Source organism: Xenopus laevis, chromosome 2S (assembly GCF_017654675.1).
Source record: "Xenopus laevis strain J_2021 chromosome 2S, Xenopus_laevis_v10.1, whole genome shotgun sequence".
Taxonomy (NCBI): Eukaryota; Metazoa; Chordata; class Amphibia; order Anura; family Pipidae; genus Xenopus; species Xenopus laevis.
In genome coordinates this window covers 131,430,004-131,457,491 of record NC_054374.1, presented here as the reverse complement: position 1 = coordinate 131,457,491, position 27,488 = coordinate 131,430,004, and the positions used below count along the sequence as shown (strand labels likewise).

General features: G+C 38.8%; 1 protein-coding gene across 1 annotated transcript; it reads right to left on the bottom strand.

Moving 5' to 3' along the window:
* On the bottom strand, positions 1 to 27,488 carry shmt2.S (serine hydroxymethyltransferase 2 (mitochondrial) S homeolog). Its single transcript, XM_018250060.1, has 12 exons — positions 27,294 to 27,488; positions 19,005 to 19,178; positions 18,191 to 18,270; positions 17,472 to 17,672; positions 17,066 to 17,147; positions 11,972 to 12,094; positions 11,716 to 11,855; positions 8,842 to 9,007; positions 6,656 to 6,755; positions 4,536 to 4,691; positions 3,803 to 3,910; positions 1 to 534 (listed from the first exon to the last, which is right to left on the bottom strand). The coding sequence occupies exons 1-12, from the start codon at positions 27,471 to 27,473 to the stop codon at positions 407 to 409; spliced, it is 1,638 nt and encodes a 545-aa protein (XP_018105549.1). The 5' UTR covers positions 27,474 to 27,488; the 3' UTR covers positions 1 to 406.

Genomic DNA, 27,488 nt, shown 5'->3' with positions numbered 1-27,488 from the left:
TCACTGTACCATGATGTTTTTGTTTATTGCTTCAACAGTCTCTGCAGTCTACCTGAATATGCTCTGCCGCAGAACAAATCCCCTTTCCCCACATTGAAATTTCAAATGTGGAGTTTTGAGACTTCATTATGGAAGTTCTGTGGGTCACGGAAATGACAGAGAAATATAGCTGCCTAGTTCTTCATGCAAAAGTGCTGCTGGAGAATATGTTTGCAAAGCCGAAAAAAGGTCCTATGCTGGGTCACTGACTGTATGAGAAAAGAGACAACTAAATTTATGATGCGGGAATAGAATGCACTAGGAAATTGGCAGGACTAAGAGAAAATGCAATGCGGCAAAAGGAAGAGCAAGAAGAAAATAGAGAGGGTGGAATGGTTTGCTGTTCTTGACACCATCAATTTCCATCTTAACGCTCATCAAAACCGGGCATGGGAAAAGCACGGGCAAACTGCTCTACTTGCTTACGCAGCTCTGCTATCCGATTAACTGTTTCCTTGTCCTCAAGAAGGAAATTCTTAAAGTCTTGCAGTTTATCTGAAAAATTAAAGAAATATGATAAAAGATTGAAAGGAATACTGTAGATTAATATCTTATCTTGTGGCCTGGAACAGGTCCCAGATTAATATTTTATACTAGGAAAGCGAGTGCAAATATTTTTTAATTGGATTTATAAGTATAACATGCTGCAATGCAGAACACCTAGTTAACAAAAACTATGTGGGAAATGTAATAAAATTCTCAAAGAGAACAAATTTGCGCACAAATAAGAATAAAAATTTGCATTTTGCAATGTAATATTCTTCATTAGACTTTATATTAGATTGTGAATCTTAATTGAGCATTGCGAACCTTTAACGCCTGCTTGAAGATGGTGCAAACTTTTGGCGCAAAAACAACTCTCTCATTAAGAAGTTTTATTAAACTCGCAAACTAACATTTCCAATCCATACCTACTGTCGCGTGAGGGGCAAAGTGTTCGCAAAGGCAACATTTTTCATTTTTTTTTTTTTGCGTTAGCCAACAACATTTCATTCCTCCATCTCTGGGCAATGTACAATATAAAATAATAATGTTTAAGTTTATCTGTAGCCTTAATTACAATACAAAATATGGTGTTTTGGTGAGGTCTGGATAAGACATCGGATGGAAACAGACCAGGAAGGCGTAGTGCTATGCTGCAAATTATCCTTTTAATAGACACTACGGGGCAGATTTATCAAGGGTCGAATTTCGAGGGTTAATTAACCCTCGATATTCGACTGTCGAATGTAAATCCTTCGACTTCGAATATCGAAGTCGAAGGATTTACCGCAAATAGTTCGATCAAACGATTAAAATCTTTTGAATTGTTCGATTCAAAGGATTTTAATCCATCGATCGAACGGTTTTTCTTCGACCAAAAAAAGATTGCAAAGCCTATGGGGACCTTCCCCATAGGCTAACATTGACTTCGGTAGGTTTTAGGTGGCGAACTAGGGGGTAGAAGTTTTTTTTAAAGAGACAGTACTTCGACTATCGAATGGTCGATTTTTAGTTCGAATCGTTCGATTCGAAGTCGTAGTCGAAGTAGCCAATTCGATTGTCGAAGTAGCCCAAAAAAAACATTCTAAATTCGAAGTTTTTTTTATTCTATTGCTTCACTCAAACTAAGTAAATGGGCCCCTACATGTTTTGAGCAAAGTGGCCCTTTATAAAGTTTATATTTGTAAAGTACACTTGATAAAGGGCAACTTTGCTCAAAACATGTAGGGGGCATATTTACTTAGCTCGAGTGAATGAATAGAATAAAAAATACTTAGAATTTCGAAAAGTTTTTTTTGGCTACTTCGACCATCAAATTGGCTACTTCGACCACGACTAAAAATCGCTCGACTATTTGACCATTCAATAGTCAAAGTACTGTCTCTTTAAAAAAAACTTCGACCCCCTACTTCGCCACCTAAAACCTACCGAACATCAATGTTAGTCTATGGGGAAGGGGCTTATTAGCAAATTTCTGATCGAAGGAATTTCGTTCGATCGATGGATTAAAATCCTTCGATTCGAAGGATTTAATCGTTCGATCGAACGAATATCGCTAAATCCTTCGACTTCGATATTCGAAGGATTTAACTTCGACAGTCGAATATCGAGGGTTAATTAACCCTCAATATTCGACCCTAAGTAAATAAAAGGAAAATTTGCAGAATAGCAATGCACCTTCCTGGTCTTTTTCCATCCAATTTCTACATCTAGCAGAAGAGCAACTATGAGAATGCTAAGGACATACAGCATTAACTATAGAAACCTGCCATGATTGGTACTGCTCTCTCCCAACAGGAACCCATTAAATAAATAATACTAAAAACCATAGCATGCAGTCATTGTAGATTATGATTTTTCTTTTGGCGGAGAACTGTGCTGACCAAAAAGTCTGTGCCTCGAATTCTTGTGAAACAGAAACACAATGTCAAAGCATTTTAGATTTTTGTTGCAGGTTATCAATATTTATGTATCCTACAGTATATCAATTAACTACATGTTACATGCAGAAAAGATTGTTCGCTGACTATTCAGTCTGTAAAACTGTATTGTTGGCTTATGAGATAATAGATTACAAAGCAAAACCACATATTGCAACAGGACAGGATAGTGCTTCAGTGAACATTGCTTGTGTCACTGATCTGTAATGTAAAACTTTTGTTTTTATACACACACTTTGCAAATACACCTACAAACAGCAAGGTCAAATAACACTCAAAAATTAAAGGTTTTTGGATGCATTGAACTTGAAAACTATGTATTAGTGCTGGGTTTGCCATTCCAGTTATTCAGCAAGGTTGTATGGCACACAGTTGGCATTGCAGATGCATGTCCTTTAGGCCGATGTAAACAGGAGCTTTCTGCATGTCTGTATGATGAAAGTCTTTTTCATATAAAATAGGACTGTTACTGCCAAGAAATGTTTAATTTACAGGTGCTAGCCCAACAGACATTAGGGCTCACTTACAACTGGAGGAAAAGCACAAAAAAGACAGGCATACAATTTATCCTGAACATCATTCAGAATGAACAAGATAAGAGCACTGAGGGATTAGGAAAAAAACAGAAGTCGTGGGCTCCCTTGCAACTGTCAGCACTTCCCTCTATATCTTGCGTCAGCAAGGTGCAAAATGCAACAGAAGCAACGGTGCGCATGCCAGAAGTTGCAACTTTAATCTGAACTTTAACAACAATGCTACTTGCAAAGGCTAAACTGAGTGGGAGCCTAATGTATTATTTCTCAAAATGCGTGATTTTATTAATGCCAGTGCCACTGTAAAGTAAGCATTTTCAAGCCAAAATCTGCTGTGGATCACCCTTTTTCACAGGTGGAGAAAACCGCCACTCTGAAGGCCAAAACAGTCACTGCAGATCAAACAAAAAATCTTCCACAGAATTATTTCAGGAAAGGACCAAAATGTACTGTATATGCACATTTTTAGTCCGTTTCCAAAAAGAAAAAAATGGGACCCCATAAGGACATAACTGTTTAAACAATGTCAAAGCAACAGTAACGGAAGCTGAGGAAGGGACAGGGTTACTCACCTCCAGAAACATTGTACTCGGTGTGATTTTGGGGTCATGTAAAGCTACTTTGTCCACAAGTGGAGTTACACTTTATTTTTCTGCTGGGAGGTACCAGAATATCTTCACTTGTGCCCCATAGTTTTTTTTTTTTAATCAACCAGAGACAAACTGTACTAGCAATACACATTAAAATACATCGAAAATAAACCAGTTGATGTTTGATATACGAGATCATACAGAAACCTAAACTCACTTGTTTTGCGCTTAACATCCAGCCCAATACGGATACCTTCATCAATAAAATCAACCACTTTTTCAAAGTCAGCTTCTTTAAAATTCCGAGATGTCAGAGCAGGGGCACCTGTGAGAGGAAAACCAGTTAACTCCAACAGCATAATAACCCACCAGAATCTCTAAAAGGTGATGACACCCACATGCCCATTCAGTGGGAAGTCATTTCTAGAGGTTTTGATAACAAAGCCAGAGAGGTCACCGTTTCTAATGCCTTTGTACTTTGAGTCTTGTAGACAGACATAATCTAAACTCATCTATTCTAGTGTTTGGATTAAATCCCCATCAATGTTACCTCTTTCCAACTGGTTTTTATACACACACCCTTCTAACAAATGTTTATACACAAACCAAAAAGTGTCCTGTGAAAACAGATTTTCATTCTTGGTTTAATAGCTTTATTACATGTAACGTAAAACTATTCAAACACAAATGGAGAAATGTAAACCAATTTCTACTATTTTTATTAACGGGTTATACATGAAACTACATTTTCTCTTAATATTGTATCAGATGAATCAGATGCAACCAGGTACTAGTGAACTAGTGAATCAAGTACCCTGAACGGTTATGCAATATATGCCATATCAGTCGCATACACATTAAAAAAGCAAATGCAGTATTTAGCAGGTCAAACCAGACAACATTCAGATTTATAGATGTGTCCAATGGTAGGAAATAGTTGCTGTTCTTACCTAGTCGCAGCCCTCCTGGGGTAAGTGCACTCTTGTCCCCCGGGCAGGTATTCTTATTTGCTGTTACTGACACAAGCTCTAGCACCCTCTCTGCTCTTGCACCATCAATACCTTTGGGTCTCAAGTCTACTAGAACCAAGTGATTATCTGTCCCTCCTGGAAAAAGAAGAAAAAACTTACTGCTAGTTATAATTGCTGTATATTATGAAACTGCAGCAGATCAGTCACAAATATCTAAGGAATATGCATAAGCAGGTGTTAACAATGACAGTGGAACAAAAAGTATAGGAAATGACAGACCCTACCAGGACTGAAGCATATACAGGGTTACAGCATTCAATATACAACTGATAGCTTGCCTTAATAAGTCTTATCTTTGAGAACAAATCACTTCCAATTTCTGCATTATTAACCCTTAGGGCTTAATTGTCTAGCATAATTAAGGCAGTTATCAGTGTAGTTCTTTATGGCTTTTCACGGAGGTGTCCAGCACCCAGCCAGGTATGGCACATAACTGTGTTGTGAAGGGTTAAGATCCCAGCATAATATAATTGTGCAATCTCTCTCTTCCCACTGCCGTCATTGATAAGAGATGAGAAAATGTGGCATTAAAGTGCTGCAATACACATTATCACAGGGGCAAGTGCCCAATAACAAAAAAAGTGCGCCCATTGCAATTAAACAATGCGCCAGAACTAGAGGAGTGTGGATCAGTGGGCAAGCCATTTGAACTTCACTGGGGCTATTTTTGCATGTTTCTGTCATGCATTTTAATGGATATAATTTAAAGTGTGTCATTATGATATCAGAAGACATGAGCCCCTTTTATGAGTATTTCTCATATGTTTTTCTGCTACAATAGGGTACTGCCTTTATACTTGGGGCAGCTCCCACTGAATTTTCAGTGGTAAAAGGCTGCTGTAGCAATTTTTGTGTGGACTTATGGTTTGTAGGTATCCCCTTTAATTGAGAAGGAAAGTTTAAAACTTAGCAAACTTTATCGGAAAGTTTTATATACAGTAAATACACCAGTAAACCCTCAAATTAAAGCTGCTCCAGAGAGTCCTCTATCAAAAGAAACACAGCATTTATTCTCAGTTTGTGCCTATACCCCTCCCTGCCTCCCTGTTGTAATCTGAGCCCAGAGCTATAAGTGAGCAGGGACAGACTCAGGCAGGAAGTGATGTCACACCAAGCTAATATGTCATCTGCTATCCTAAACAAACAGAGAGAGCTTCTAGAACTGTTTACTCAGGTATCGTAAAGCATTTTACAGAATAAATATAGTGTTAAGCACTATTGTGGCTAATCTATTGGCTTTCCTTATCCTTTACTTCAATGCTGATACCAAGCAGAGTCCTTTATTAGCTAACCTGTGAGTTGCTAGCATGATTCGGGAATGTAGATATAGGTGCAGGTCTGTGGGTCATGGGTCTCATATATGTTTTACTCATTTACAAACCCCATTTTTGCATCCACCAACTGATGTAGCTTACATCTGGTGGCAGGTTGTGGGCAAGAAAGTTGTGGGTTGCGTAGCAGCTCCAGATTTTCAAAATTGAACCCACACAGGAATCTAATGGAATGGGTGCTTGAGTCTAGAAGGGATAATAACATAACTAAACATTATGTATCACAGGCTGCCCCTCACTTCTCTGTGTAACTGAGAGTTCTGTGTTCCCTTATAATAAGCCAGTGTCTATAGTCAAATGAGGGTGCTTTGTGAATCTTGCTTGTCTGAACATCTGAGGATTCTACAACATGACAGTGAAACACAGATAGAGTTGTCCATCTTACCATAACCCAAAGATAAATCTAGAGCAGTACATTCAATTATTGAAAAGCATAGGGGCTCATTTATGGACATTGGGCAAATTTGCACCTGGACAGTAACCCCTGGCTTTCCAAATTCAGGCAACTGCAAGCAAATCGATCAAAGCACAATATTATAAGTTACTACTCAGATGGAAATCTGCCCCTATTAATAAATGAGCTCAGAGTTACTGGTAATATGGGCCTTAGTCCTGTTAATATCTCTGTACAAACACAGAACGAGACATTTAACCAATGTTTTTTTTTTATACTTGATGACTGATGCCAGTTATATAAAACTTTCATACCTGACACCAGCGTGTAACCCTTGCTTAGCAGAGCAGCGGCCATGGATTTGGCATTCTTTAGGACTTGTACTGCATATTCACGGAACATAGGAGAACTGGCCTGGAAATCAAATGCTGGTTAATAGAAGTTGTAAATAACTGTAATTTATAAAGTCTCAGCAGAGAGCACACCGCACATCAAATAAATAACCAAGTGTGCTAAAACCAAAATACCCTTCCATCTGTGGTTTATACACAATGCATGCCCCTTAAACTGTGTCAAATGCGCTGATCTTATTAGGTGACCATATGGTGGCCAGGAAGGATGCAGTGGCTCTGGAAATAGGGGAATTTATCACGTGTGTGAAAACATAATACAAAGAAAACAGGATTTTCCAGAACATGAGTGTATCTTGTTCTTTATTTGGGAGAGAAAGAAATATTAAGAACCAAAAGAACATGATAGCAGTAGGGGGAAGCATAGGGGTACTATCCTTCTGGCATTCGCAATAACTCCGGGGATTTATTTCCAAAACTTTTCATTCTTATTTAAAATTATTTTATGGAAAGAGACAACAGATGACTCTTGGCCCGTGCATATCAGCTCTAACAATTTTCAGATGTCGTACAGGAAAGGAAGTGGAAAGGAGCGAAAATCACTTTTCTGCTATAGCGGTTTGTTTTCATTTTCCACAACCACAAAAATTTGATAAATTCTATTTTATTTCCTACTGGAGCCATCCTGAATGTTACTGTCAGCCAGCAGGTGTTTCATAAATAAAAATTGTAATCCAATTTAACAACGATAAAGGCTACAGAAGCACAAATCTGGCTACAATGCAAATCACCCCATGGGGTTATCTTGCGCAGGAGGACTTTTATTACAAAATCAATCTCGAATTAATATGCATCTTTGTCAAGTACGTTAAACCTGGGGACTCCCTGCACACTGTATGTACAATATTAATAATTTACTGCCTGCTGGGAATACATCACCAAGTTTGAACAGCAGGGATAAACAATGAAAGTAACTGACAACATAATGCACTCTGAAGCACTGCTCTGAAATGCCGATGGTATTACCTATATAAAATCATATGCAGAGACCCAGCATGGAAAATGCATTTGGAGACTGTTGGATACACAAAAACAATGAGAAGCAAAGAATATTTTCCACTGGGATTTAGATAATAGGTCTTGAGAGACTGCCGGACCAGTGGACAAAAGGATTAAATCTATACACTCTACTAGAGAACTGAAGCTCAAACTGAGAAAATGATGTACACAAACAAGACTGACCCAAACCTAGTTTGCCATTTATCAACCATTTGCTATTGTAAGTATTTTGCGGCCTTTCCTCCAAATGGAAAGAATAAAACACTTGAAATCGCCTATCCTCTAAGTAGCTTAAATATGCAGAAAATAGGAAAATGTAATAAAAAACTTTAAAATTCTTACACTTGTCTAAAGGACTAAAGGGGTGGTTCACCTTTAAGGTAACTTTAATTATGTTATAGAACGACCAATTCTATGCAACTTTTCAATTGGTTTTCATTATTTATTGTTTTATAGTTATTTTATAGTCTTTGCAGCTTTCAAATGGGCGTTGCCGTCCCCTTCTAAAAAAACAAATGCTCTGTAACGCTACAAATGTATTGTTATTGCTACTTTTTATTACTGATCCTCCTATTTAGACTCTCTCCTAATCATATTCCAGTCTCTTTATTAAAATCAATGCATGGTTGCTAGGATAATTTGAGCCCAAGTTACTCAATTGCTTAAAATGCAAATTGAAGAGCTGCTGAATAAAAAGCTAAATAAGTCAATGATAAAAAAATATGACAACCAATTGCAAATTATCTCAGAATATCACTCTCTACATCATACTAAAAGTTATCTCAACAGTGAACAACCCCTTTAAATTAGCAGACCCCACACAGTTTAACTGTGCAACTTCACTGTAAGAAGCATGGCAAAAAAGCATAACATTTCAGTGCATAATCCACACCTCCATTGGCTGATGTAGACATGCTGCAAAGGTACTTGTTCGTTGCAAGCAATTTGTTTCTTCAAACCAATGAATAATTGAATGGTATTGATCCCAAAATGCTGTTTTTTAGGACTGGGAAAGTGGCTGTGGGATAACCTTGGATTATTAGCGAAGCTTGGTTATTACACATGCAAATGAGCTTATTAATTAGTGTTACCTGCTTTAAAGCCACAGCAACAGCTGCAATTGCATGATTGTGAGGTCCCCCTTGGATCGAGGGAAAGACTGAAAAGTTGACTTTGTCTTCCAAGTTATAAAGTATTTCTTTTCCAGTTTTCTTATCCACAGATTTGACACCTTTTCGGAAGAATATTAACCCAGACCTGAAAAAAAAAAAAAAATGCAGATTAGGAGGTTATGGGCATTTTTAACAGGAAAATGAGAAAAGGGAAATGCAACAAAAATGTTGCAAAAATATGTGGATATTAGAATGTGTGCTGCCCATCAATTCATAAAAATTCACTCTAGTCACTCCAATTCAGTAATCTTTTTTGATGATTATATCAATAAAATTGTATTATACTTGCCTATATTAAAACAAAACACCAGAGATATAACCCACTGCTGAAGCTCAAGGGATGCAATAAATCTACACATTTTTGTTGCTTTTATACCCCCCCAACAGTATCTAGCCACACTCTAGAAGATAAAAATTAAAACTGATGGGCAATTTATTTGTCATAATGGCAAAACAGAAATGCTTTTCCTTAATTTTTTGTTTTTGTCTAAATCAGTAGCAACATATCATGGCCTTGTGTCCCCTTTCAGCTGAAGCAATTCAACTACCAATGGCTGGTCTTGAAAAAGAACTATAAAACCAAAATTTATGCTACAGACCACTCAGCAGAATGTTGCAGTCAGATAGTGGCGTGTTTAGCACAGTTAACGAGTCCCCTTACCAAAAGAACAAATAACTGGGGCATGTCCATTTGTGGCACGCAGTCAACATACAGTACATTACTTGTCCAGAATTGAATTAATGTTACGGTTAAGTTCTCAATTTGCTCTCCCTATAAATACGTTTAGTAAATGACATTCAAGGGGGTAAAAATATAAATCTAGAATTTTATAAATATAGACATTCTAGTTTATTTCATATTAGAATAGCTTTAAATCTGAAAGCAATTTTATAAATGTCCCACTATGTTTGAGTTGCCTTGTAGTGTAGAATGAGCAAACCTGGCAGAAACACTTAGGGGCCCATTTACTACGGGTCAAAGTGAATTTTCGAATTAAAAAACTTCGAATTTCGAACTAAATTTTGGGTACTTTGACCATCGAATAGGCCAAATTCGACTTTGATTCTAATTGAAAATACTTCACAAATCCGACCATTCAAAAGTACCGTCTCTTTAAAAAACTTCGACACTTCGCCACCTTAAACCTGCCGAATTGCTATGTTAGCCTATGGGGACCTCCTAGAACCTATAACCTTTGGCTAAGTTTTGAGAAGTCGAAGGATTTTTTTTGTAAAATCGTAAGATTAAATCGAACGATTCGAAGTATGATTGTACGATCTTAAAAATCCTTCGACTTTGAATGTCGACTAACCAATCGATGGTCGAATTTCAAAGTTTTTTTTTCACTTCAAAATTCGACCCTTGATAAATCTGCCCCATATTGTCTCTCTGCAAAGAGAACCTAAAGCAGGTAAATAAGTAAAGGCAGGTAGCTCTCAAAGCCTGAATCTGTTCTATTTGCAGTACACTGCAGTAAAGCTCATTTCTTCCTTCTGTAAAAATTTAAATTTTCTGACAGCCTTCTGTACCAGAGGAGAGGTAAATGAAGCGCAGCAGGAGACCTGCAATGCCCTGCTGCTCAGATTCACACAGTTTTCCACTTCGCTCCAGGGTGTGAAGTCGACGGAAGCACAAAAGGTGCAAAAAAAAAAAAAAAAAAGCCAGGGATCGTGAAAAACAGGGGAGGCGAGGGCACAGGGCAATGGGTGCCGAGGACTATATGTTAATTGGTTTGATTAGTCAGTATAGCGCAGAAATGCTGGCTATATTCTCACTGTGCTGTGAAGAGATCACTTATATAAGACAGGATTTTGGATATCATACTACTGAGGGAACAATCCTGGCATGCATATAGTACTGCTGCTGGATACTCTAGGCAGCATATATACAATATAAATATATAAATAAAGTAAACTCATAAAGTTAAGCGGTTCTATGATAATGTAGATACATATACATAAATATAATGAGTTTGGACTTTTCCCAACTGTGCTTTATTGACTTGGAGTCATGAACGGACTAGACACAAAAGTGGTTAATAATTTTTCCCTTTCACATATTTTATTCACTAGGTGCCTTTTCTGTGGCTTTAACTTTTAGGTTTGTTTCAATTTGTTGTTAAGTTAAAAAATGTGTTTATTTTTTGGTTTTAAGTATTATACTTTAAGAGTCTGTATAATTAGATTGAGGTCCACACCTGAATGTGTAGTATTTTATATTTTACATGTAGTTGAATGGGGGAGGCGGTTTCCATTTCTACACATCCATGTGGGTTCCCGCCAAACTGGGTATAATAGTAGAGGTTTGTTACATATTTTTTTTCCACTTTGAAAAAGGCTGTTGTTTCAGCCGAAACGTGTGTGCGATTAATAAAGAAACATTTTTTCTTCAATAAGTTCTGAGAGTGTGGTTTTTCTGATTTGTGCTCTCCAGTCACAACCTGCTCAGAGCAGTGGGAGCTAATTACTAGTGAGCATACATAGCACCTTGGCATGACGCCATACATACAGATGTCATGTATAGTCCATTATACATGGCAACGTTAAGGGCAGAGACACACAGCAGATTTGGGGAGATTAGTCGCCCGATGACTAATCTCACCGAAGAGATTTGTCACCGGGCGACTAATCTGCCCGTGTGTTTCTGCCTTAAGACGACCTAGATTTCTTGAGTAATGTGGCTGTCAGAGATGGCAGAAAAATAAATGTCAAGGGAGTAAAACAAGGGAAAGGATAATGGAAAACAAACAACAGGTGACTGATTTGAGATCACAAGGCTTAGAAAAAATGTACCTTGCACCTCGCAAAGTCTTGTGTGTTGTGGAGGTTACAATATCAGCATGATCAAATGGAGATGGGATCACACCAGCTGCTACGAGTCCACTGATATGAGCCATATCAGCCAGAAGGTAGGCTTTCACTTCATCGCAGACCTAAAACAAGATCATCATAAGAGTTCTTGGGCTGTTCAATAGCAAAAATAAGCGTTACGGGAAATGCTTGTACCCTACAGATTTGCCGAAAATAAACAGGTTAATCGAAGACATACCTTTCTCATCCTAGCATAGTCAATTAGGCGTGCATAGGCACTGGTTCCAGCAATGATAAGCTTTGGTCGGAAGAGACGAGCAGTCAACTCCAGTTGGTCATAATCGATTAACCCTGTTCCTGGCTTAAACACATGGCAGACATTAGTCCTTAGTCATTCATATTATTTGGTCATAACTTATTAGAAGCAGTAACACATCTCCAGAAGTTCAGCAGAGTCAAGAGGCTCACGTAGAAGACATTATAATGTCACGTACCACTACTGTATAATGAACAACAATAATGTATGGAGTGATGTAGTAACATATGAGGTGGTCGGAATAAATATTACTTGGACGTGGAGATACACATGAATAGCCTAAACATTCCCTCAAGATATTCTGATGTTCATATAAGATAGCAGGCCTAGATGTGTAGAGTTAAGACGTGGAAGTCGGAGGATGAAATAGCAGGATCAACCACAAAATAATGGACACTATGAAAAGAGAAAGCTAGAATAAAGTGCTTGGTGTATTACTTGACCATATCATTGTTGAGGAAGAGAGAAACAAATAAAAGATAAGGGTGTCCAAGCAAACAAATTCAGGACAGGCAAGGCCACACTAGTTCCAAAGCATTATGCTGCTAACAGAAGGCTACTTATTAATGAAGGCCCTTAGGTCAACTTATTTATAACATGTTCATTAAAGACCTTGAAGCTGGTGTGAAAAGTGCTGTCCACTCTTGCTGACAGCACAAAATGATGCACTGTAATAATCTCAGAGCATGCACTTTCTACTCCACAGAGGGATTTAGACAAAATGGGGGTAAATAGCAGATGATGAACAAGGTCACACATTTACGGTTATACAGTACATTCTACCTGGGACTAGGTTAGGGGAATCCATAATGGAGCAGGATTGGGGAAGTATTGAAGATGACAGGATCTGCAGCAGAGCTCAAGGTCAGCAACACTTCATATATAACTCTCACAATATAAATCTCAGAAAATAAAGACAGGAAAAAATGGAAACTTGGAAAAAAATTGGTACAGATTTCTAAGAAATCAATGCAGTCTTTTGTGCATAACCTATATGAATATGCAGCAGTTTTAAGCTCCTATTCGAACTGTAGCACAGAATCAAATGGAAGAGGAGTTACAGGGAATCTAAACTCAAAAGATGACGATGTAAAACTTGCTTTTTCTAAGCAAGTTTGCAATTTACACTTGGCTTCTATTTTAGTGATTTCTGTACTGCTACGAATTGCCTAATTATAAAGAATTGTGTGTCAAATCCCCAACCTCAGTTATTTTGAGTTGTCAAGAGTAAAGGTGTGTGATGCACTATTATCCAAAATAGAGACCTGGGGTTTTCCAGATAAAGGATCCTTCCGTAATGTGGATCACCATACCTTATTAAAAGATGAATTAAACACAATAAGATTGTTTTGCATCCAATAAAGATTCATGCAGCTTAGTTACTATCAAGTACAAGTTATTGTGTTATTATTACAGAAAAAAATTAAATCATTTGAAAAAATTTGAATAATTTGCTTAGAATGGACTCTATTGGAAATGGCCAGAAAAAGATAAGGGTGCTTTCAGAAAAATGGGTTTCTGGATAAGGAATCCCAGATCTATATGATAGCACTTCATCTATGATAACTTTCTCTATTCAAACCACAGTACTTATGTGCCTCAATCTAAATCAAAATGCAGTACAGGTATGGGATCCGTTATCTGGAAACCCATTATCCAGAAAGCTCTGAATCAATTAGAAGTGAATTGAAAAATAAATTTGGGCAATTAAAACAAGGCAAGAAAGTTAAGAATAAAACAAGTTGGTGCTCTAAACTATGTAGCTAATGAATTAGTCGCTCTTCTTCAGGTCAGGAACCTTTCCAAGGTGTGGAAAGCGACCTGTTATCCAGAATGCAGGGGACCTGGGGTTTTTCAGATGACAGATATTTCCGTAATTTGGATCTTCGTACTTTAAATCTAGTAGAAAATCATGTAAACAGTAAGTAAACCCAATAGGCTGGTTTTGCTTCCAATGAGGATTAATTATATCTTATTTGGGATCAAGTACAAGGTACTGTTTTATTATTACAGAGAAAAAGTAGATCTTTTTTTAAACATTTGGATTATTTGATTATAATGGAGTCTATAGCTGGCCATAGATGTTGAGATTTTTAAAAGATCAGATACTGATCGTGAGACCACGATCTTCTCAGAACGATCGTACGATCGTACGAATTGACCATCAACTAAAAAGACCAATTTGCCAGGAAAACAAAGATTGCACTGGGACCGACAAAGATTTTTTGACCTGGCCGATCAATTTCCTGACAGATGTCGGCCGAAAAATCGTAAGATGTCCGATTGTTCGAATCCCACTAACCGCACGATAATTTCGAAGGATCGGTCGGGCTTCCCTAAAATCGGTCGTTCGGCAAGAAGAATAGTCGCGTCTATGGGGAGCTTATGGGAGAAGGTCTTTCTGTAATTTCGAGCTTTCTGGATAATGGGTTTCCATATAACGGATCCTATACCTGTATATGAGAACTTATGTTTACTTAATGCAACATTTTGGCACTGGGGTTTTTAGTAATCCGGAACCTGCTGTAAATGTATGATGCACTATTCAGGATATGCCAGAAGAGTATATTTATTAGAGTACCATTTAGTTTGTAAGCACCTTTTTTCATTAATTGCAGATTACAGAGTGAGTGCATACACGGTTTTTTTTGTTTGTTTTTTTTGCTCATGGGACCAATGAAACACACAATAGATTATTCAGAAAAGTAATTCAGAAGAGCCTAAATTACTTTAAAAGCATAGAGCTGTTCTGCCACTTCCCAGAGCCAGCAGCCATGTGCCAAATCAGACAGAACCCACTAAACAGCTTTGCTTATCATCTGGGTTTCAGAAGCGTGGGGCTCCCTCTCCAGGGTTGGGGAGCTTTAGTTCTCCTCCAAAGCACTTTTTCATGTTTTGGATATGGCACCACTAACACTAAGCAATTTGTTTGATCAAAAACACATCAGAAATATACGCTTCAAAAAATATACTCCCCTGCTAAACTAGGCAAAGCGCTTTCTCCAGCACAAACAAATTATTATGAATTGTAAATGTACAGTATTGTCAGAGTGTCTGGCTTGTAATAAAGCAAACTGAAGCCAAGCCAAAAATATAACCAGTGAAAAATGCATGAACAGATCATTCCTATTCAATGCATGTAAAAGCAAAATGTTATTGTACAAGCTTGGTAATGCCACATTCTATCCAAACTTGTATTGCTGTATTCCTTTAGCAGGAAGCAGAGACTTCTAGTTGCCCAACTAAAGCCCTGCATGGTTCAATATATAGAAAAATAACAGAGCTTTTAAAACTATGCTTTGAACCTGATCTCACAAAAATAAAAAAAAGGAGTTTAGCAATGGAATAATTCATTATCCTGGGTACATTTCTATATCAGCTGCAAAAAGTCTTACTGATCAGACATTTTTTCACTACACACAACTCCAGCAATAAACTTTCACTCAGAAAAGCTCTATAGGAATGCTAAGAGTTATGTCTTACACCAGCTGGAGATTGCATTTATTGCTATATAGATGGAACAAACTTTTGTTTTGTCATTACAAAGTACACAACCCTAGATATGCCTTAGCATTCAACAGCAATAGATCTTAAAGTGATACTGACAACAAAACTATTATTCAAAATATTAATGCACATCAAAAGTTACATACAGGTCATGTTGATGAGTTTTCACTCATAGGGCTGCTTTTGTAAGTAATTGTTACTTGAAGTTCCTAAACCGGACTGTTTTGCCAACCTGACTGTCCCTTCTCAACATGTCAGTTAGATTTTCTAATGCTAATGGACTCCTGCTGCACAAATATGGCAGCCCCCTCATACAGGAACATGGGGGGATCAGATGGATAATGTAAAAGCACCTTTAAAAACCTTTATTTCCCTTTAACAATAAAACAGTAGCTTGTACTTGATGGTACCTGCACTACATGAATCCATATTGGTGGCAAAAAATTATTTCTACTGAGTTTATTTAAAGGGGAACTCCTGCTTCCAAACCAAAATTTGATAAAGAGGCCAACATAACACAGAAACCCCTAATATACCAATCACAGATACCAGTTTCTTCAAAAAGTATGAATAAATGCCATTTTCTATGCTGAAATTCAGCTGTTTAACAGGTCTCTTTCTGCAACATTTGAAATCCTGGCAGGGAAGGAGGGACTAAACACGGATGTTATAAATTGTAACAACTTCTCCACCGCTTACAGACAGCATGCAGGAACTACATAACCCACAATGCATTGCACTGTGATGTTGCGTTCCTTATTGAAATCACGTATGCAGGGAATTGTGGGGTTTGGAGGATGCAGGCTAAGGACAGATGGCTGTTGATACAAAGTAACAGTCATCCAGCTCAGCATAGTAGTCAGACAGATCAAAAGGTGAGCAGGGGGCTAGCCTTAGGGAACTGTTCCAAACCATTACAAATCATGAAAAGTCTGCATATTTTTAATCGATGTATATAGCAAAGTTTCTTGAAATTATGTTTACTTTTCAAAAAAGCTTAAGTTATGTTTTTGTGGAGTTCCCCTTTAATGTTGAAACCATTTTTAACAGACAAAGCATGACATTTTTAACAGACAAAGAACCAAATTATGAAAGGTTTCCCTTAATCAGGAAAACACTAGATTCCAAAAATTCTGTTTGACATTCAGGGCACAATTTATTCAACAGATATTACCTTTAATTATATATAATTGTGTTTATAATAACATATGCATATTAGCAGACCTTATCTGACTATATCTCTATATCCCATTAAATCACTTTCTGTACACAAAATAGTAACTTGCACATCACTGCCCTCTGACTCAAAGGGATGGCCCACGCTATACAGTATATGAATCTGCCTCTGCATTAGACTGCCGCCAGCCATTCAAAAACTAAAAAAAAAAAAAAAAGATAAAGAAAAGGAAATATAGGCACAGTGAACATTTGTACTATGAGGTTATTGTGTCTACCCCCCCACCCCAAAAAAAGACAGAAACAAAACATTTGATGTATACTTCTACTTACATTTAACTTATAAGGCATGGATTCAAAATATATGGACGTAGCAGAAATGCGTTTCACATCAGACATGTACCCATGAGTCAGACTGCGGAGAAAAAGAAAAAAAAGAGAAATTGCAGGTCATAAGTCACATATAGTAGGAAATTATCCCATGAGGGAATCTACCATATACCGACTAGAAACATCTTGTTTTTTTGTGTTGTATTATGTGTGTGGTTTATTATGAGTAAAAATTATGAAAATAATGAAATATTTTTTAGATTTATTGGGGAAGCCCCAGCACACATAGATCAGTTCTCTGGGCAAAGAGTTTGTTATTTGTTATGAAGTTTTGCAGCCCCACTGTATCAATAACCCCACCAGACACATAAGACAAACAATGAATCATTTCTATTTAGGAGATACTTACTGTCCCCCATCAGGAAGGTCTAGGCCCATGATGCGATCGTGTGGCTGTAAGACAGCTGTGTATGCTGCAAAATTGGCTGGAGAGCCTGAATATGGCTGTACATTAACTCCCCATTTTTCTGGGTCCAAGTCAAAGGCATGCAAAGCTCGCTGTTGGCACAGTAACTCAATCTGGTCCACAACCTCTGCACCCCCATAATACCTGCAATAAACCAATATTTATTGAGTACAACACACAACACTATGATTCATATATTATATGAGCTGTGCCACCCCATTCTAAATTAACTGTTTTGTACACCCCAGCAGACATGGAATCTAACCAGCTCATAGAGAGAGCAGCTAAACACCCCCATTAGGCTAGGACTTCACGGGCGATTTCACAGCGATCCGACGCGCTGCGCAAAATCACAGGCGTCACGTCGGATGCGACGGAAACAAGGTAAGTAATGGCAGTGTTGCATTGTTGATGCGACACGACTGTCGGATGCAGACGCAGCATCTGCATACGACAGTTGTGTCGAATCAACAATGCGACAATTGAATTACTTACCTTGTTTCCGTCGCATCCGACGTGACGCCTGCGATTTTGCGCAACGCATCGGATCGCGGCGAAATCACCCGTGAAGTCCTAGCCTTAGTGAGTTTATCTATTATGTCACTATTTTGTTCCTACACAACTGCTGACATTTAGGGCATCAGCCGTGCCCAATATGTTACCTCTTCCCTGGGTAGCCCTCGGAATACTTGTTGTTGAGGCAGGAACCAAGGGCTTCCAAAGCTGCCCGGCTACAGAAATTCTACCAGAAAAAAACAGGTGCATCATTATATGAAGGTACACACCATGCACTATAGACAGAGCAGATATAAGGTGATGAGGAAGCTACTATAATTAAAGACTCGCCATCTTCGATTGAACTGCTCTAAATACTACGGCATATTGGAATGTTTTGGTCACAACTACAGTAAACAAAATGCCTGATGTCAACCATAGACAGCTTCCAACTGAAATCCATATGAAGTGTCACAAGTTCTCTGTGTCTTTCACTAACCAAAACCACACACGAGCCTACTCCTCATTGATATCAACAAAAATCTCCAAGTAGAAGGCATTCATCCCTGTATTCATCAAATGTAATCAAAATGCCTGGTATGCTATTTGATATGGGGGTGGTATAACCAGTTTCTGCCTATTTGATGATCTTGTTGCAATAAACAACAGGTATAAACCTGCCATTGAATATAACATCTGCATTTTACAGCAAACAGTGCCAGGGAAATGCTGTGTGTACTTTTCTTTCTTCGAAAAGAAGAACAATAATCACATTTATTTATTATGAAAAACCTGGTTATAAAAGTTATAATTGTATCTTGCCATAGTATATGTGAATTAATTGCCCTGTTTTAAACATGTCAATTCATCAAATGTGGAAAGTCGATACAATCAAAGGTAAACTGGAGGCATGGTTCCCTATGTCTGGGATAGTCAGCCTCACCTTAAAATGATTATTCTGGTTGATGGATGCATGCATACCTCTGAGGCAATCATCTCCAGCCCTCTGCACTGTCTGTCCTTCTCTTTCTGTACAAGGTTCCACATCTCAGGATCGCCCTCTGCCAAACTTTCCTGTCCAGTCCAGACTTGGTTTCCAGCCTGTGTCCAAGCTTGGCTGTGCTGACTCCGAACATGGCAACACCTCCTCAGGGGCTGATAAAGAACAGACAGTACAGTCAGAGAGTGGGGCACTATATAGTCAAACAGGTAGGACCATTCCAACTGCAAATCAGTCTAATAAAAGGTTTCTAGACAATTGACAACTATGCAGTAAAAACTTGGAACTAAATGAGACTTAAGACAATAGTGTAATTCTGATATTTAACCAAAACATTACCTTTTTTCCTTTGTTTATTATGTTGTCTATTATTTATGCTATTATGTAATAGAAATCCTGTACCACACACAAGTCTCTTTTGGCACCTCTTTTTGGAGAGTTGCAAAGTATTTGCCAATTTTTAGTACTTCAAGAAGTCCCACACCTTGATGATAACTTAATATTAAATTTTCTGTCCTTAGTAACTGGTCATCATGATTTATCTACTTTTTTGTATAGGTTTGCTTTCCTCTTTCTTTGCAGCTTACAATTTCGGGCAGAGACACATGCTGCTATGTTGGGAGAATAGTCGCCCATGAACAAATCGCTTCTTCGGCCAAATCTGAATCCTCAAGAAAAATGCCAAATCCTGGCCTTGTCCCCCAAACCAAATCCTGGATTCGGTGCATACCTAAAGTATATATATATCTACACAAACAAAACTGTATACACAGGTATGGGATCCATTATCCGGAAACCAGTTATCCAGAAAGCTTCATATTTCTGAAAGGCCATTTCCCATAACTGCACCATTTTATTGAAATCTAATTTTTTTTCTAAAGGATTGCCTTTTTCTCTGTAATAATAAAACAGTACCTTGTACTTGATCCCAATGAAGATATGATTAATGCCTATTGGAAGCAAAACCAGCCTATTGGATTTATTTAATGTTTAGATGATTTTTCATTACCAAAATCTTTTTTAAGTTCCAAGATTAGTGCCCCCAATATGGAGGCTGAAAAGAGGCAGAAGGAGCAAATAATTAAAAATCTATAAGTAATACAATTTGCTGACACATTAAACTGATTAATAACAGTACACATAATACGCTAATCTTAACGCAAAGGTTAGTATTTATTGTAAAAAACGTGTACTGCCGCTGTATGCTTCCTAGTTCCTACTAAGATTTTTTTTTTTTTTAATTTCAGCAGAAATTACCATGTATTACTATAAGGTAATTTCGACTATAGAAAACCACTTGAGACCATTCATTACTAAAATGAAAAACATTTAACTTCAGTTTGTCTAATTCTGAAATCTCACAGTTGCACAATACAGATATGAACCATGTCTCTCAGATATATAAACAAAGAATCAAAGTACACTAACCTTTGCAACTTTATCTTAGTCAGCTCAAATAAGATATGACAGTACAGTACAATGAATTTAAAGCTTAAAGAAGAAGGAAAGGTATAAGCACTGGGCACCCATCAATGGTTCTAATTGCTTCTGTTAGCTTAAAGGGGTTTTTCACCTTTGAGTTAACTTTGAGTACAATGTGGAGAGAGATATTCTGAGACAATTTGCAATTGGTTTTAATTTTTTTTTAATTATTAAGCTTTTTATTCTGCATCTCTCCAGCTTCTAATTCCAGCAATCTGGTTGCTAGGGTCGAAAGTCCCTTAGCAACCATGCATTGATTTGAATAAGAGACTGGAAAATGAATAAGAGAGGCCTGAGTAGCAAAATGAGTACCAAAAAGTAGCAACATCAATACACTTGTACCCTTACAGAGCATTTGTTTTTTTAGATAGGTCAGTGGCTCCCATTTTAAATCTGAAAAGAGTCAGAAGATAAAATAAGAATACAAATAATGTAAAAAAAAACAAAAAAAATAAATAATGAAGAACTGAAAAGTTGCTTAGTGTGGGCCATTCTATAACATATTTAAAATTAACTTAAAAGTGAACCACCCTTTTAAAGCTTATGAAACAATGAACAAATAGGCAACAGAACTGCTATTAGAGTTTATCGTCTCCAGTTTTGGAAACCCTGTGTCAGTGATACCTCCAACTGGTGTTGTGGCTGGGGGAGCTACAGATATGCTGAAACCTGCTCTCCTAGTTGCATCAGCCCCCAGCAGCAATCTCTGCAGCACACACATGGTTTCCCATATATCGTATGTCCCTGGAAACAAGTGTGATGTGATAGAGATGTACAAATGTTAGCTTACACTAGATACAAATACCAGCATCCAGTGTTACATGTAAATCTTTAAATTATATCTTCTATATTAGTCATTTCCACCTCACAAACATCATGAATTATCTACCACTAGAGTCAGATCCAGTGAGCATAATAAAAGTGTGGGAATACACCCCAAAATACCTTGCATGCTACAACTGGGAGATGAAGCAAAGACAGGGCAGGAAGACCGCGAGGACAAGAGGGACTAGAAAAGTCACTGACTAGGGCTATAGTTTTCCAGCATTGTACCACTAGGTGAAGAAACAAGCCAACATTTATAATCAATAACACAGAGTCTGTGGTTGGGGCAGAAATGGCCATGGGATGGAGGATCTCTCTTGAGTTTTCCAACCACTGGGCATAAGCCAAATGGAAGGACGCAGATGCAAGGCAAGAGAAGAAAAATGGAAATCATAAATGAAAGGCGTGAGGTGTACAAACTAGGAGGATACCAAGGAGGGACGAGAATAGTGGAGAGTACAGAGAAAAAAAAGAATAGAATATAGCAAAAGAGAGAGAAAAGGCTTAAAGGTTTCATAAGGGGAAACAGATGGTTTTTGGATTTTTTGTCTGTGACCCCTCTCACATATATCCAAAATCTGGCAAAGGCTACCTTTAAGAGTATAACAACTTTAGAGAAATAACACTGTATAAGCCATTTAGCCACCACTGAATGAATCTAAGCGAGCAAATCTATTTTAAATACTGATCCGTGGGTTGGTGCCCATACCCATGGGCTTAACCACTGATCAGGCAGGTTCAGGCTGACCAATTTCCTCCAGCGATGGATTGTGGGCCATATTCGCCTCCAGTCTATGGACTCACTGTCCTCTCTGCAAACCTTCTGTCTCAAACCCAATAGTGAAAGGGTGTTGCTTGTTTATATACTTGCCCTGTCCCCTCCAGCGACATCAGACAAGGGTCAGGCATGGTTATATAAAACTGCCAGATTCAGGTTGGCTAGGGTTGAGCACGGGTAGGGTTGCCACCTAGCTGGTATTTTAGCAGCCTGGCCGGTAAAAATCATGGTTGATCCCAATGTTATTAATAGGGAAAAAAGATAAACATATAGGAAGGCCGGTATTTTTTTCCGGAAAAGGAAGCAACCCTAAGCATGGGTCACAAAATCTTGTTACCGGCACCAATTTTCACCCAATCTCTCAATACAACTAGCCTTAAAAATTAGGTTTTGTATATATATCTAAAATAACGATAAAATAGGCATTCTGCCCAGTTGTGACACCGTTTGGCACCCTGACGGTCACCCCTGTAGGCCCATCATTTGGGAACTGCTGCTTCAATTATCGGACTAAAAAAAAATAATGTAGTATTAATTTGCTTTATTTAATTAATGTTGAGTAAGCTAATTGAGCAACATAGAGGGAATGTGATTTGTCACGTTTCATTGTAAGCATAGCCCTGGGGGTTTCAAACGCAGCCCGAACGTATCCCCCATAGGGCAAGCACTGGCAGATTAATCAGTCCATCAGTCATTTTAACAGATGCACTGAAGCTCAAGCAGGGATATCAGTAGCGGTGGCGCTTAGAGCTCAAGATAAGGGAGATACCCTGTGGGACTTGCTAAGCCTACAACTGTATGTAATTGTTTGACACAACGAACACCCTCTCAGATTAATGTGTGTTATCAATCGCAACACGCTGCTGCCCTTCAGGGAGCAAAGCAATTTGTGCAAAGTTAGGCTACTATTTTGCATATTTATCTAGTTGCAAAGTTATTTTCATATGGGGAGTCTGAGCTTGGGCAAACTACCAGCAACATGCTCTGTGCTGATTACATGAATAGGTGGTGCAGGCTGTAAATTGCTTATGAGAAATAGTCAAATGTAAAAGTAAATGTTTTCTGTTTAAGAACCCCCCCCCCCAGCTATCTCCCTGTGTATCAACAGCAGTAATATCTCCCCAGCTTCTCTGATAGGTATTTATTGACAGAACTGTTCCACAGAGAGAGAATGAAAAAGAAAAGCAAAGTTTACAGTCAACAAATCCTTTCACTTGATCCGTAACAGAGTTCGAGTCCAAAGAACAATAGCAAAGCTTCTCTGGTTAGTGCTCTGCTCAGTGGGTTGGTGCAATATCTGCTTCTCTATCTCTCCCCTACCAACGAGACACCGCAAACTTACAATCAAGGTCCAGTGCTTCTAGATAATAGGAAAAACACATGCAATCCAGTTACTCTGCAGCTACCCAGCTGTGGCTACTGCAAAATGACATTTATGCAAGAGATGTGCAGACACATCCACAGCTGCAAGGTAGAAAGGCTACAAAATTGGGCTATAAAGCCAGCGGAGCGTGGCATGTCTCTGAAGAGATAATAATAGGCCTATTTCCAACTGCTTCCTTTCACACATAATGCTCCACTCATTCAGGTGGGGATGCCAGTCATGATGATTCTTAACTCTTATGCACCAGGAAAGTCCTGTCGGATCTCAAACTTCCAAACCTCCAGCAGTCTGTAAATTGAGCCTCCCTGCATGCTCAGTGGTGGCTTTGCCATTAAGAGCTGCATGTAAGCTGAATACTAGCCTCACTACTCACAATGTTCTGGTTTAGTCAACGTCACATTGAGTAAACACCTTCTAGTAAAACCTTGGAAGGGATTGGGGCAACAGACAAAATCCTGCCAACTCATCAAGGCCAGAAATGCAACAACACTACAAGGCTGATGTTTATATTATTCCTTAAAATTCTTATGGGTCTTATGGGCCAACCCGATCCTGCCCAAGGCAGTAAATCTGCATAATCACCACAGCTATCAGTATAATTTCAGGACATCAAGTAAGACTTGAAACCGACGGCCTCAAAAACACTGGCATTTCCAGTAGTGAGGTGCGGGCTGGCCCGATACCTGCAGGTCGGCGGGTTCAGGCCGACCTCGCACTCTTCTTTGCGGGTGCACCATCAAATGCCAGCTTCCGGGTTTGTCTTTTATAGAAGCTGTGCCTGCTCGCCCCTCCCCTTTTGTGATGTCATTGGTGGGACGGGGCGGCAGGGGTCTATAAAAGCCACCCGGAAGTCGGATGTAGGTGGACTAAGGTGGGTCGGGATTTTCCCGTATATGCCCAGGGCTGCTTAAGGGGAACTATCACGAAAATTATACTGAAAGAATAAACTTTCTAAATACAATCAATTAAATATTCTACATTGTTTCTGAAATAATCATGTTTATATTCCTCTCTCAGCATCTGTTTCTCTTCATTCTGTCTTCATGCAGCAGTCGCGTGTCAGATAAATGATCCAATATATCTTATAGGGGGGCCCCCTTTCCTAGCAGATGAATTAGAGCTCAAATAACTGATTCCAGTAAAAACAAACAAACAAATCTAACAAAGTAACTGCCTTTTGCACAAATTCTGCATGTAGAGAGACATGATTTCTGGTGATTTTAAAGGGGACCCGTCGCCCAAACAATATTATTCCAAATCCTATTTTATCATGTTAGACAAGCAAAATTAACTATAATTACACTGTATAAATTATTTGAATATTGTTTCCATCAGTCTGGGAATTCATAATTATAGCAACCAGGAAGGAGCCATTTTGTGGACACTGTTATTAAGGCAAGCCTTGCATCATCTCAAAATCTTGTTTGTGCACCAGGGGACAGGGACCCAATGTCCATCCTCATGCACTGGTTACACAATTAAATTAAGAGAGCTGGGGGAATGCAGGGAGAGCTGTGACATCTAAGAAGTGCTGAATGGAAAGTGAAAGTAATTGTTTGCCCCGCCTCTATACCTAGGCATAGAGGCGGGGTAGGCAATATTTGATTGACAGCTGATATTTTTAAATGAGTTTACAACAGCTATGAATGCTTTAATAAAATAAAAGAAATTGGATTTCATATTTAATTTAAAAAGGACTTTTATTATACAGATTTTTATGTCTGGGTGAAGGGTCCACTTTAATAGAGTGAGTTCTAATACAACTTCTAGGCAAAAGGAGCCTCACCTATAAGATATATTGGATCTAACTGTCAATGGATTATCTGACACCCAACTCCTGAATGAGGAGAAACAGATGCTGAGAATCTAAACTTGATTATTTCAGAAACGGTACAGAATTTTTAATTGATTGCATTTAGAAAGTTTCTTATTTCAGGATGCTGAAGCCAATATGACATTTTCATTTTCGCGATAGCTCCCCTTAACAATATTGGCATCTACCCAGGGCCCACTGACTGTGCAACATTTTATTTAAAAACATTTTTTACATTTTTTTCTATCCACCCTGGGTCCCTCCCTGCCTGGCCATGATCTTTCCGCAACCTGACCCCAACACCAAGCAGGAGACTGGGTTCAAGGGGGAGCAAGAAAGTAGCATTATTTGGAGAGGAACGGAAATGTATGTGTGGCAACTTGCCGTGCATTTGGTAGTGGTCTGCATGTATAATGTATAAACATATGCTTCTCCCATCAAAAGAAAACATACACTCAGTATCTCCCAACAAACTGAACTTTTACAGCCGCATGATCCCTGTGGTTTTAATGGCCCCCTTCAGCCACCTGACCTGGCACTAAATCGACTTTGTTAGTAAAATGATTGCATGACTGTACTGGCAGCAACTGCTGACATGCAACAAGTCGCACTAAACCACAAAGACTGTTCCCCACGAGGATGTATTTTTCATCATACTGTGAGTGAACAGGTGCCAGAGCAAGCAAGTTCTTTGCAATACTTAGCAGAGCAATAAAGGGGCAGTAAACAAGCTGGAATGCTCCATATGCCACAAACTTGCACAACTTTGCAGGTCAAAGCAGTAAATGAGAATGCTATATGGCTTCATAAGATATAAAGCCAAGAAAAACAGCCAATGTACAGGACTAGCATAGTGATTACTGGAAAGCATCAATCTACATAGGATTCTGCATAAACTCCTGTTAGGGGACACCAACTATAGAATAAATGTCATTTCTAAGTAAATGCCAAATCAGTACTTATCCTTTACTGTTAGGCTCCATGCAGACAAGCTAAACACACACTAAAACTAGACACAAAGTGCAGAAGCCACTATCTATGCTATGAGCCTTCCGAGGGATCGATAAGGGCTCCTTTAATTATGTTACAAGTCGTTTCAGAATCCATGTCTCATATCCTTGACCTTCTATCCATTCACATCCCTTAAACCCGTGTGTTTAGTTGTGGATTGACCACTGAATATTGCATGCTTCTTATTGTAAAAAGAAAAAGCGAATTCTTGAGACCATAGGTTCTCCAGTAGTCATATCCACATATGCCCTGGGAACCTTTATCTTCATACAGAATGAGTGCTTTGGCAAACACTGGAATATTGATGGCTATACAGCTTGGATACCTACGTATTTTGCCTGTACCAACCAGTAACTCCCCCCCCTTTTTTGGTATTTGATGGTTTGGTGTGGGGGGGGGGAAAACATATGCTACTGACTACACAAAGTGGCTTGGAAAGATAATGAACCAGGGGAGACCTATTATCACTCCCACAGTAATGTGATGCAAGTTGTATCTGATACAGTTATGTGTAAGGTGCAACCCCACTCCAGGCCACCCTAATAATACCACTGAGTGCCTTGAAATGAAATGCAGCATTAATTCTCCTCTAAGTATTTACAACATTAGTATTAGGAGTTTAGCTGCATTTAAAGTTTAGCTGCATCTGGGTTTCAAAAGTAGCTTAGTAACCCGTTCGATGATAGGGATCACACACCTGTTGCCCCTCAGTTAAAAGTCTCAGCTGCTCAAGAGAGGATGCTGGGAGCTGTAGGAACACAAACAAAATCTGAAGAGCTGGGTAATCTAATGGCTACAAAGGGTTAATTGTTCCATTTAAAAATTAGACCTGAGATCCCCTAGCCCCTGCCACGATACAGCATCCTGTGTGGTTTATATAACAGCACCCACATGACAGTTTAGGCTTTCCCTGACCTATGGCAATCAGCAGGACAGCAGTGTTTTAGCAGCCGCAGCCTGTGTTCTAAGCCACGTACCTGTGCCAAGCGCCGTATAGAAAACGTTAGCATTTCTATTAGTCCCCGGGACAGCACTGCAACCCCACTCCGGCCTCTTGCCCCCGTATGGATCAATGCACACGTGTGATCATGCGCACTGACACCTGCCACGCTTCCGCAAGGGGGCATCACAATAAACTGCTTGCATAACGCTGGCATGCCGGGAATTGTAGT

Excerpts from the sequence above, each read along its gene's own strand:
- shmt2.S (XM_018250060.1), bottom strand. The coding sequence starts at position 27,473 with ATGCCAGCGTTATGCAAGCAGTTTATTGTGATGCCCCCTTGCGGAAGC. Across the intron at positions 17,673-18,190 it reads GAGGGCTACCCAGGGAAGAG|GTATTATGGGGGTGCAGAGG; the intron begins GTAACATATTGG and ends GGTTTATTGCAG. Across the intron at positions 3,911-4,535 it reads CCCAGGAGGGCTGCGACTAG|GTGCCCCTGCTCTGACATCT; the intron begins GTAAGAACAGCA and ends TTCCTCTCACAG.